General features: G+C 34.0%; 2 protein-coding genes across 2 annotated transcripts; both read right to left on the bottom strand.

Annotated features, from left to right (window-relative positions):
- Nucleotides 1-107: 107 nt before the first annotated feature.
- On the bottom strand, nt 108-2901 carry LOC123222378 (phosphoribulokinase, chloroplastic-like). The gene is made up of 5 exons (XM_044645107.1): nt 2070-2901; nt 1526-1610; nt 1366-1450; nt 1020-1264; nt 108-651 (listed from the first exon to the last, which is right to left on the bottom strand). The coding sequence occupies exons 1-5, from the start codon at nt 2636-2638 to the stop codon at nt 400-402; spliced, it is 1236 nt and encodes a 411-aa protein (XP_044501042.1). The 5' UTR covers nt 2639-2901; the 3' UTR covers nt 108-399.
- A 2232-nt stretch (nt 2902-5133) lies between these two features.
- Nucleotides 5134-12102, bottom strand: LOC123224513 (secretory carrier-associated membrane protein 4-like). Its single transcript, XM_044648200.1, has 12 exons — nt 11806-12102; nt 11449-11562; nt 11306-11368; nt 11149-11182; nt 10914-11039; nt 10212-10274; nt 9979-10072; nt 8052-8097; nt 7891-7958; nt 7362-7410; nt 6585-6650; nt 5134-5405 (listed from the first exon to the last, which is right to left on the bottom strand). The coding sequence occupies exons 1-12, from the start codon at nt 11863-11865 to the stop codon at nt 5373-5375; spliced, it is 816 nt and encodes a 271-aa protein (XP_044504135.1). The 5' UTR covers nt 11866-12102; the 3' UTR covers nt 5134-5372.
- Nucleotides 12103-12581: the final 479 nt, after the last annotated feature.

Genomic DNA, 12581 nt, shown 5'->3' with positions numbered 1-12581 from the left:
AATGAATTTCTCCAATTTTCAGAAAAATCCAATAATAGCGAGTGACCTCTAACAAGTGAACAATGGATAGAATTGGATATTGAGCAGTTATGGTGGTGATGCCAGAGTAATGGAACTTATCAAATAATATATAAAAGGTAAGAAAAAGATTCCTAATTTCTATGAATTCGATTTCTGCTTTTGATTCTCTTATATTAACAAGTCTCCAAAGACTATAACAGGAACAAATATATATATATATATATATATATATATGAGTGTCTTATGAGGAATGGCCTAACACTCAATCGAAGCTAGAAGGGATTTGAAAATAGAGAAAAAAAGGAGAAAAGAAAATGTGGAATAGGAAGATGGTTTAAAGAACCTCAGTGCCTTGTTCTATATGCAAGGCAGTCCCTTTTAAACTTTAGTTGCTTGTGCAGGAGCCACAGCCTTGCTGGCGATGATTTGTTCAAAGAGATCTCTTATTTTCAGACCAACAATGGTTTGGAAGAGACCTGTTCCATTGTTACTGCCAGGGAAATCAGCATGTTTCAACATTTGTTGGGTGACTTCTCCATAGAACTTGGTAGATATGTTGCTTAGATGGCTTTCGACATAAATGAGCTCATCTAATCTATCGAATTGCCCATCCATCTCCAGAACAGAAACCTAATATGAACACAAAACATAATAAATTCATTAGTATCACTTCAGAATAAGTTCTGAAAATGCAACTCAAAATGGTTCGCGAAGCAATGTACAAGAGGCACCATGTCAAAACCCAAGATTCATACCCACAAAGAAAAGAAATGGCTGGTAGAATAATTGTGCAACCACTCAAGGCAATTAAGATTGAATGAAATTTTCCAGGCTGCACATTCTGAAATACTTAAAACCATGAAGTTATTTTTATCATAAAGTCCACATTGTTTAATTTCAATCTTGTCGCTCTTACATTTAATCCTAAGTCTGTACTGCTTATCAAAGACTATCTGAATATTGAATTGTACTATGTTTAGAAGATTTAAAACAATTACCTCATGGCCAAAATAAGTTTCGGGGCAATATAAGAATTTGATGCCAGGGTATGAGCAAGTAAGTTTCCTTCCACAGGGTATCCATGAGATAGTGGAGCCATCATCAAACAGATAAACCGGGCTGAAAAATTTCACTCCTTCTTTCATTATCAACCTAACTCTCAAAACCTTTCCTTCATTGTCGTCCGGAATCAGCTGAGTCGGTAGCACTTCAATAACTGCATCAGCATATTGCTTTTGTGGATCTGCACCAGTCACATCAACCGAACACATAATAAATTGAGATCCAGTAAATTGTTTACCCAAAATGTACATGAATTGCATCAAGGCAACAAAGAGATTTTACCTATATAAGCATCGAAGTCTGGCTTTCGAGCTTCGATACTAGCTTTGATGCTCTCCAGACTGTGTCCACGCTCTGCCATGTCCCTCTGCAAGGATTGTAGCATTGTCAGATCACAGGATTTTACGAAACCAAATCCATTTTATACGCAAGACATGATTACCTGAATTTTCCATGCAAATTTAACTTCATTGCTAATGTCCAAGTAGATACTGAAGTCCAAGAGGTCTCTCACACGTTGATCAAACCTAAATTTTTGTGCCAAAAATCAAGTTTAAATGTATTATATATGCATACAACCTTCAACCAAGTACGATAATTTAAGTAAATAAAAAGCCAATTAGTTCAAGCTTGGGAACTAAGACGAAGCTATATAATTTTCCCTTAAATTTGATCTTTAGCTACTTGGAATTGGTTTGAAGACGGAAGAAAGCATCTGAGTTCTGTTTTCTTGTTCATGGTAATTTACATGAAGCATATTCAGAGAATAATGAATATAAAAAAATCGGCCAAAATACTATGAAACCCCAAGTAGGAAAAGGTGACAAACAAAACAGTCTACAATGACTCCCAGATTCCTCAGCCATACAATTAATATCTCTATCGGAAGTACAATTTAGATTCTTAATTTCAGCGATCAAAAGTTAAAAGCAATTAATGAAGATATTCAATTCAGATGCATGGAGTCCTGAGTTCAGTTCACTTACATTGGATGCAAACCTTCAATGACAAGAATCTTTGGAGGTTTGATGAGCTCAGGAGGATCCAACAGACCAGTGACATGATTATAAATAGGCTTTTCAACCGCAACGCCCTCCTTTAAAGCTTTAACTTGCTCATACATGAGATCGAAATTGTTGGCGCGAGGGTCAAGAGCCGTGACGCCCTTCTCTTTTCTTCCGGTTCTATCAAGAGAATGAAAATCATCTAAACAAATGACAGTGGTGGTGTCACTGATGAGCGTGTTAGAGTCGGGGTTGCCGCCCTTGGGTGGCTCAGCTGCTCCGCCAAAAACACTCGTTAACCTCCTCATGAAGGTGCTCTTTCCACAGCCGGAGTCAGCCGCCAATCCGATTACAACCGTCTCTGAATGGCCGGCTGCGCATGTGATAACACACGTGTTGCTTCCACCTCTCTTGCTTCTACTTCTCTTGCTGCTACTGAACAAAACCAGTTGCTTTTGATGAAAACTCAATTGGGTTTTTGTTGTTGATGGTGTGTAGATTGAGCATGTTGAATTCAAAGATTGTGTTGTGTATACTGTACAAATTGCCATTTTTCCCTTTTTTTGTTCCTAATTCTCTAAAACAGAAGGTACAATTTTGCAAATGGGGTTAAAGGAAATGGAACTCTTTTAGCTCTAGTCTAACATAATAAGAAGTGGTTTTGGATTCTTTCCCAGGGAAAATTTGGAACACAAATAAGAGGAGGAAAAGGGTTGATGACAGAAAACAGATGGCAGTTTGTTAGAATGCAAAGGAATTCTCTTCTGTGATGGAAGGCTGATGTGTTAATTTTGTTTTTGTGTATGGGTTTCTGTGACTACCCCTTGGTTTGGACATATTATAAGGTGATATCGAAGTGGGAGAAGGAGGAACATGGGAGGATTTGAATGAATAGTAGAGGGGTGAAATGATAATTTCCAAGTTAGGAAAATGAATAAAAAATATATTTTTATAATATTAATAATGAAAAAGATCGAATTGTTGATGAGGTGATGGTATTGTGATAAAGCAAAGGCATGGAGAAGCTTGGCTGGGATTTGTTGCGGTTTGGATATCAGGGATGACACGTGGCTAGAGGATGGTGGCCGGTTAAAGATTAGGAGTTTGGGGTGTGGGGTGGGGTGGAGGAGATATGGGGTCTCTGTGTTGCCATTCAATTCAGTTCAATCTTTTTGTAAGTATAATTGCCCCCTTTTGATCTCTTCGAACAACAAAATTTTTAACAAGAAGAGTACCCCCTATTGAAATAGAAAGAGATAGTTTAAATAATAAAAAATAAATTTTTATATATAAGAAAAAATCGTTTTTAATCATATTAGTGATTGTAAGATCAGTCATTAAACTAAAATTTTACTTGTTTGGGCTTATTAATTCAATCCGAAAACACGGTCAAAGGGGGCTCAAAAGATTAGACCCAGTAGCTGCCTGTGGTTTTCATTGCAGCCCACATGGTTAACTTGTTTTGGGAATCGATAGATTGAGTGTGGAATATAGGAATCTTTTCATAAGTGGATTTTAAGTAGTCATTTGGTTTGATAAAAAAAAATTGAAGATACCAAGACTGGCAGTATCAAAGTAGTAGAAAAATGTTAAAAAAGAAAAATTAAGTCAAACTTGAGATCTGAAGTAAGTGGAAACCGGCCGGCCCCTAGATTCATTACCAGCTGTTGAAGGAATTTGTAGTCATCAATCAGAACTCTGGCTTTTCAAAAATTAATGGTGCATGAGGCAGTACTACAAATATTATTATTTTATAAAAAGTTAGGAATTAGGTCATGCAAATTGCAAAGTGAAAACCGCGTCTGAGTCGCTGCTGGCCTGATAGTGGTTGAATTTCTGCTTGGATTGAGCAGGCCCAACATCTGGTTTTACTCTTTGGTATTGCAATTAAACCTGAAATTAAAACCCGTCGCAGGAAAGGACGCAGTTTTCCTGACATTGATTGATTAATATGAGCGATGGTTGGAACTCTTTGTCAATATAGAGTTCATACACGTAACCAATCTGATCTTTTCAAGTGAATCAGGAGTTGAGATGACTGGTAGAGAGAAAAAAAAAATAAAAAGAGGAAAAAACTCACAATATTAATGAATTTGGATTTCTATTAAGTAAGATTTCTGCTGCTCTTATAATTATAAGGATGAGAAAATAATGGGTTATTTCGTAACGTGATGTGGAAAAATTAGTTTATGTCATGACAATACCTCTCATGTTGCATGTATATTAATTAAATAGTATATTTTATCATATATTAAAAATTTAATTTTTGTATTATATATCAAATTATATGATACACCTTTTAAAATATAAAATAATAATATATTATAATTAACACGTGATTATTTTAAAAAATATCTTAAACACTTATAAATTTAAAATTTTTTATTTATACCCCTATTATATCATCATTTTTTCTAACTAATATATCAATTTTGTATTGATAATATATTTTATATTATAATATATTTATCATATCATATAATACATTTATTATATCATATAAATTTAATATATTTTATAATATGTATCATTTTTTATCGTATATATCATAAGATACTGATAATCATGATAGTGTATTTCAAGATTTATTTTTTTTCATATAAATTATTAATTTTACACAAATATAGAACTGTTATCGCTTGATGGTGTATATAATTTAATAAGTTGTTATGCTTCGTGGCAACTTCCCATCGTATTTAAATCCATATATCAGTATTCGTATGGTAAACGTTCCCCTCAAGTTCGGCTTTCATTTCAGAATTTTTTAAATTTTAGTTCACAGAGAATCCGAAATTCGAAATGTATTGTAGCTTACACAATCTATGCTAGTAATCAATATACCTGTGCCTGAGTTGTTTGACTGGTAAAGTTTGTACTTGTCCAGTACCCATTAGTGCGGTGTAAACTGATCACTGGGAAGCCCCAAACACCAGAACAATGGATCAAATAGTGCTGTTAATTTTGCTCAACTGGGGGCAAAGCAAGCAGAGCAGGGTACCACTTCAGAAATCTAATCTTCTCAGAATTTGGTGCTCACATAAATCAATAAGAAAACAAGATAATACTACAATATATCATATATGAAAAAATAAGACCAAGAGTACCTAAAACATTTTGACAAACTTCTTATATCAACTTGTACAAATCTTTGCCTCAAAAAGGGGAGAAAAACCCATATAATCAGCAGAATAATGAAATGGACACAGTCAAAGGTAGAAGAATAAACTAAACAAGCCTCTCTCACTGTCACTGCAATTTTGAATTGGAAATAATCAAAATCATATCTCACTTGCTCCCCCGGAAAAACATATAAATTTTCTGCACAGACCAAAAATTAAGAAAGATTCGTCAGGTAATAGAAAGATCAGCAAAGTAAAATAACAAGCATTAGATATCACCCAGAATGTGACCATACTGCCTATTCAAGCATTAATTTATGCTGGTATAAATGCTTAAAAATCCCATTCCACTTACAATCATTTTCATGGTCAGGTAAAGAATAATTATTATTGATACAAATACTTTGCCAATGCATAGGCTTAAACTTTGTCCTCCCAAAGCAAGTGTCAGATCATCGGAAACCGTTCACAACTAAGCCTATAACAAACTTGCCAAGGATAATGTGCAGAGTGATCATACCGTCTCTCCTCTAATATGTGAGAAAATAACACAAATATAAATATAAATATATATAGCAGGGGAAAGAGAGCAAGCTGAAATAAGTAATGCATAGTGTTACCAAGAATAGTATGCAGATTGTGATTATAAAGAAACTCCTCCAACATAAGGGATTGACAAGGAATTCATGTTAAGAGTCAAGAATAACACAGTATGATGTCAAGAAGAGTAATGCATAATGCTGCCAAGAATAGGATGGGACTGACAGAATCCAACACAATATGATGACAAAAAGAGTCAAGAAGAGAAATATTGTAATAAGAGTACAGATTGGGTGGGGACATCATTTAACTCTAACCTCTTCTAGTTACATGATTTAATCTGTTTTCTCAATAACTTAAACTATACTGGCATGTTCCTTCACAATCAGTTCTTTCCTACACTACTCTTCCCCATCTCACTGCTGCCAACATGAGGAGATCTCTATCAAAATTTCTCTTTTTTTAGGCATCACTCTCAATCACCAAATTTTTCCAGCAAACCTCAATTCCCTTTATGTTCATTAAATCACACAAATCTCAACATTGACCTCTATTTTTTTTTCACTAACATCCTTAAAGTTCTAAGAGGAAGACATTTCCCATCCTCATTTTTAACAATCAAACCAAGGTAACCAAGAGACAGGAATCTGTCAGCCATCTTTCTGATAGTTTTACTTTGAAAAGAGCTACACTCTCATATTCTATGTCATGTTCATTGTATACAAACTAATTCAAAATCAAATCTTTACACTTGTACTCAAATAATCAATCTGGTTATTGGCATCAACAGAAAGCTAAATAGATTTATATTGAAACCAGCTAACTTATTTTCCCTAACCTGAATAACCCAGAGACTCAGAAGTGACTCTAAGCAAAACAGGCCAAATCCAACAAAGTAGAAAATCTGCATTAAGAAGAAGACAGATATTAGTTAAGACAAACAATAAATAAAATCGCATTAAAAAGTTAAATTCTTTTTCCCTATCAATCATGCCATCTTAAATACTCAGCAAAGAAAGTAAACTTTGAAATAGTCTAAAAAGTCACTATACATTGAAATGATCCCATCTCATAAACTTACAAAATCTACAATGTCCTTAATGCATCAAAAAATCTAAATTCCATATTCAAGATGAAAAGTATCAACAAAAGAATTATACAGAGATGAGCATCATTTCAATAACACCATGTGCTTTTCTAAGAGAAAATGATCTTTTCATATAAGGTTTAGCATCTAAAATCCAAATGGGTCAAAGCCAGGAGAAATCAGAAGCAATAATAATGGGGAAAAGCATTCCACAAAAATAACGTTAAAGAAATCCACAGACAGTTCCCTCTGTCATTCATGTATGACTAGTTCTCCATGTTCAAATACATTTTTACAAACACATTGGAAGTTAATGACTAAACTACTTATCAGCCTACCCTATACACTTGAGCAAGGTCCTTATCTGTTTTCATAAAGGAAATTGAGGCTATAACCCTACCTAGTTTACTTCTTTACTCCCAACCCCAAGGCTTCAACAGAAAAATTAGAAAAAGGATAAATAAATATTCTAAATGCCCACAGTAAATTGCCAATTGGAGAAATGAAGGGCTACATCATACAACTTACCCCAGCCAAAACACTGTCAGAGATGACATCAATTGCCGCCAGAATGCCCCTGTAATTAAAATCAATGGAATAAAAAAATTAGTTCAATATGAAAGACTTGATAATAAGGTAAAGAAACTATGGTCTCTAAACCAAAACTTGTCATTCCAAAAGCAGATAATAGGAATTTGCAAGAAATTCTAATCAAAGCATAAACCTTCATAATCCAAATGATAAAATGTCAGCACAAACCAAACAGTACCCAGGTCTTATGCTATACATGATATAGATGAGGGATCTTTTCACATTAGAGATTTCGCACCAGCTAATTTAATTAGTTGGATAGCAACCTTGTGTTAATACTAAAGCACTTGACTTAATAGTAGTCTATGCCTCCAATCATGGCTAAAGTGCAGTTAAAAATCTTTGGTTATGCTTCAAACAGAAGATAACAGAACTAGAAAAATACACTAGATTTCTATGGTGAGAAATCACCTCTTCATTGTTAAATTTTTAGAAGCCAAAGAAAGCAATAAATTGAGCAACTTACGTCAATGACTTCCCTTGAAAGACAACAGGAGGAGCAATAGCAGCAAATATGCAAAACAAGATGTGGATCTGAATGATAAAATTCACGCTATTAGAGAGATGAAAAAAGACTAAATAAAGGAAAGAAGTCTCAGACAACAATGGTTGATTAATAGAACTCACCATGTAGAACAAGAAAAACCAACCAAATTTCAAGGCACTATCTGTCCTGCAATTTCATAGACAAAAATCCAATTGAAACATATATCAGCTAGTTGAAATACTAGTATTTCATTCAAATCATATCATTTTCAAAGTTCATACAAATCCTGTCCAAGCATATATAATTTAGCCATTGCTAACACCATCATGAAAAACACACTATACACGAGAAATCAATCTATATAACCAAAAAAAAAGAAAAAGCTTAATGTAGTAATCTGGAAGTTACAAAACAACATCAGAAGGAAAGAGAAAGTCTAATATCCAAGGAGCTAACAAATTAGCAATCAAATACATTGTCTAGAAAACCTACATTTCCACACATATTCATGCAGACCTTACAAATAAAATATTAATTTAAAACCAAAATAGTATCACCAAAACCAACTGTACAAGTTACACATACTGGCAAAATTACATTCTTTCAATGGCCCCCCTGATTTTCGCAGCATCTCAATATTATGGAACCTAAGATGAGATAAGTCCATCGATGAAACTTTATTATCCACACTGAAACTAGGAAATAAGAACTAATGATGGTGGCTATTCATCAGCGAGACTAAAAAGTAATAATACTTCAGCTTTCTAGAGGCATTGATTTCAATCAGTACTCCTACCATTCTTCTTATACTCAAAGAGTGTATACTTGTGATTTTAAAGAGAACACTGGACAAATCTTGATCGAAATTGCTTTTTGATAGAGCTCTAATCATGAGAGTTTATGCGAAGGCCAACAGCTTTATGGAGCTGCATTTTGTGGGGCAGCAAAAGAGGGGTGGTCCAGGAGAATCTCAGGATTATTCCAACACCTCCACATGGCTAAATATGAGTAGTGAAGATGGATAGTGAAACAGTTAGAAGGAAATGAGAATAAAAGGGAGAGAGTGAGTGGAAAGACGGAAAGGGATTATAGTGAAGAATATTTTGGGGGAGGCTTTTGCCTTTCGGGAGAGTTGGCTCTCGAATCCATCCTTGGAGAGAAACAGCACTCTCAAACTTGCCAAAAGATAAATTGGTTCGTGTATTCTTGTAATTACAGCCACAATCAACATATATTGCAGTTTCCATTATCATTTCCATTGTCAATTTTCTGGTTTGCTTGGGTTAGAAATTTGTTCTTCGTTGGGTTTGTAACACTTTATCTTTGACTCTTGTTCTTTATTTATCCATTAAATGATCCTTAATAAATATGTAAGAAGCTATGTCAGTCTCAATTCATTTCCTTCAACATAATTTGATAAAATGAATATCTAAAAGATTAAAACTACATTTCTTAGTACTTGCAACAACGGAGAAACTTCTTCTAGCATGCAGTTGTATTTTCACTTTCCCATCTTAGATGTGAAGAGTCAAAGTTGGCTTAGATTATAAACATTTTAGTTTCCCTAAAAATTACAATATGGTTATTGAATGTTTATCTAAAATGCCAGAAGTGAAAAGGAATTCATTCACCAGAAATGGATGCAATCGATCAGCCAACATGTAATAATATTTAATGATAGTCTATACTTCTTCAACGATAGAGAAAATAAATACATCATAGCAAGAGTGCAAATGTAAGCAAATTATATATATAAACTACATTAAGTGAGGCGCCACCTCCAGTTAATAGGAAAAAAATTTATAATAAATTAAAACAAATAATTATCAATGCCCTATCTTCTAAAGTCCTAACCATAAGGCAAACATGGAAACTCCGCCAATCAGTCAAATTTTGCTTGCAAACCATACCACTACAATGTCTAATTGCATCTAAGTAAATATTTTTCAATCAGTGCAAGCACAATATTTTTCAATCAGTGCAAGCATAATATTTTTTTAATTGGGTAGCCAAATAATATTAGTTGATAAAATTTAGATTAGATCAATAGAACATAGCCTTACTCACCTCATTGCTCTATAAAGAGGCCTGTACCAAAGAACATATGAAAGGGGGCATCCAAGCAGAGCATAGATGGTTGCAAGGAAAAAAATTTTGACACCTATAAGTTATGAAAGTTGTCAAAATTAGCAAACCAAGACAAAAGGCACAAGTAATCTCATCAAAAAATTATATAATAATAGAGTTAGGTCATAATCAAATCCTTAACACATGCAACTGTTATTGAAAGTAAAGCTTACCCCCGCCTCTAATCCAACAGACTATCACTGCAACAATGTTGAATACAAGACAAAGAACTATACCTGCAACAGTAAAATCAAAGCATGTTAGGTTGCTGCACTCAGCAACCAGATAAGAAACAAGAAGGGGAAAGAAAGCTATAAACAATCTATAAGAAAATGATGTTACAGAAAGCTCCTTATGTGAAACAACACTATCCTATAAATAGAGAAAAAAAATAAAATGGTAATTTGTCAGAAAAAAACTTTCAAATATGTCCATAAATATTATACATACTAAGAATATCTCAAAACTCATTCAGAAATTAAAAACTAAATACTAACTGCTACCCACTCAGTCTCTCTCTCAGACGCACCCAGACATTTGTCTTTATAACATTATTAGGGTAAGAAGCAATTTTACCACTCTTCATTTGTTAATATTAGCACCAAGATTGGTTAATACATGTGAAAACACACGTTAAGCTGAAAGCTGCTGTATCCATTGCACAATTTTCACATCAGATTTCAGAAATGAAAGCCTTCTAAGGAATTAACACAAGTTTAAGAATATATGTGTGTGTGTGTGTATTTATTTGTTTATTTATATAATTTATTTATTTATGTATATAATATATTTATTTATATATATGTATACACACACACACACACACATATATATATATAGAGAGAGAGAGAGAGAGAGAATTTAATGCCCCATACCTAACCAACTTGCAAAAGCAAGATACTGCAGCCTCTGAGCATGAACTGGTATCTCTTTCGAAATGTCATGATGAATAATTGGAAAAAATGGTGGCCAATTTCTATCATCTGTGGGGATATCACCCGCTGAAATGCAACATCAAAAACAAAGCTTAGATAATGCAAAATAAACGGAAAGAGGACAAAAGAAAAATTACAAAGTGAAACATAACAAGTTGTGGCCTCAATTGCTAACCTTTAGAAACAGCTTCCTCTCTTCGTTTTATTTCCTAAATAAATGAAAAAAAAAATCTACATTTTAAGATACATTTATATTGTGCACTAAAACAAATATGTAAGGGCTATAGAACCTTCTATAAACTAAATATAGATAATAGAAATGTAAAATTAACCTTTTCCCTCTTTTTAAGATCAGCTTCCCATGATGCAAGCTCTTTCTCTTTTTTCTTAGAATCCTGCATCAAATAGATATAAGAAACACCAAGTACATCTAAAAAACAAAACATTTACCAAATACCACAAATAAAACAGTTACACTCATATTATCGAGCGGAATATCAACTGTGGCATCGTATTTCTGCCCGAATCCCACAGGTTCAGAAGCCAAATGAGGAATGTGTGACCCCAATCCAGGAGCAGCCGCACCGTTCTGCAAAGTAACTCTATGAAACACACTAAATAACTAAATAAATAAAAATCATCCAAACAGGTGTAATAGTAAGATTGTTCTAATTAACCAATTAAAACAAATAAAAAATGTATGAATTTACATTAAAAAGCTAGAAGGAAAATATATTCCCGTGAATCTAAATCAAAATAGAAGCCGTAAATCTAGAATAAAATACGAATCGAAAGGCAATGGCCAAAAATGAAAATATAGAGAAGTTAATACCGAAAACGGATTGACTACTTCTTCTTCATCGAAGGGATTGGGATCGTGGTGGCGATGCATAGCGATTGAACTTTCAGATCCCTAAATTTTGCACTTAATTTTGCCGACTTTTACTTCACCAGCTCAACCTCTCCGCTTAAATCTTCGCTAGTGTGGAACGCGGGATGGGAAGGGGAGGTCGATGTATTCAACTTTTTTCTGGGTTTACCACTAGGATTTTAAATAATTACGATTTTACCTGGAAACTGGAGTGCCACGTTACTGCAGTATCACGCTTCGTTGAGGAGATTGACCTAATTAGTAATTTATCAGTTATGAAAGAGTTTATTATTGGTGTAATGTTATTTATACAACGTCATATTAATTAATCATTTGACACGTCGACACAATTTGCTTTCGCTTTTGCTTTTTCCAAAGTAGCACAAAGTTTCTATATTATGGTTGTGACATTAGAAAATGATTTAGGCTAGTCCTTTAAATAACGTTTATAATTGAATTTATAGCCACAGGGGTATAATGATCCCTCCAAGTAGAGATGGTAATTTGGGTCCGACTTTAGGGACCCTGACCCTCCCTGACTCTAACGGGGAGGGGATTCTCTGATAAAAACGGGGAAAGGGGCGGGGATAGGGATGAAAAAAATCTCCATAATCGGGGACGGGGATACATATGTCCCCGCCCCGCCTCGCCCCGCCCCTCCCCACCCCCTAAATCTAATATATTAATATAATAATTTATAAACTATTAAGTTATAGAAATTTTTACATTATGATTTA

Source organism: Mangifera indica, chromosome 8, assembly GCF_011075055.1.
Source record: "Mangifera indica cultivar Alphonso chromosome 8, CATAS_Mindica_2.1, whole genome shotgun sequence".
Lineage (NCBI taxonomy): Eukaryota > Viridiplantae > Streptophyta > Magnoliopsida > Sapindales > Anacardiaceae > Mangifera > Mangifera indica.
This window is presented reverse-complemented; position numbering and strand designations above follow the sequence as displayed.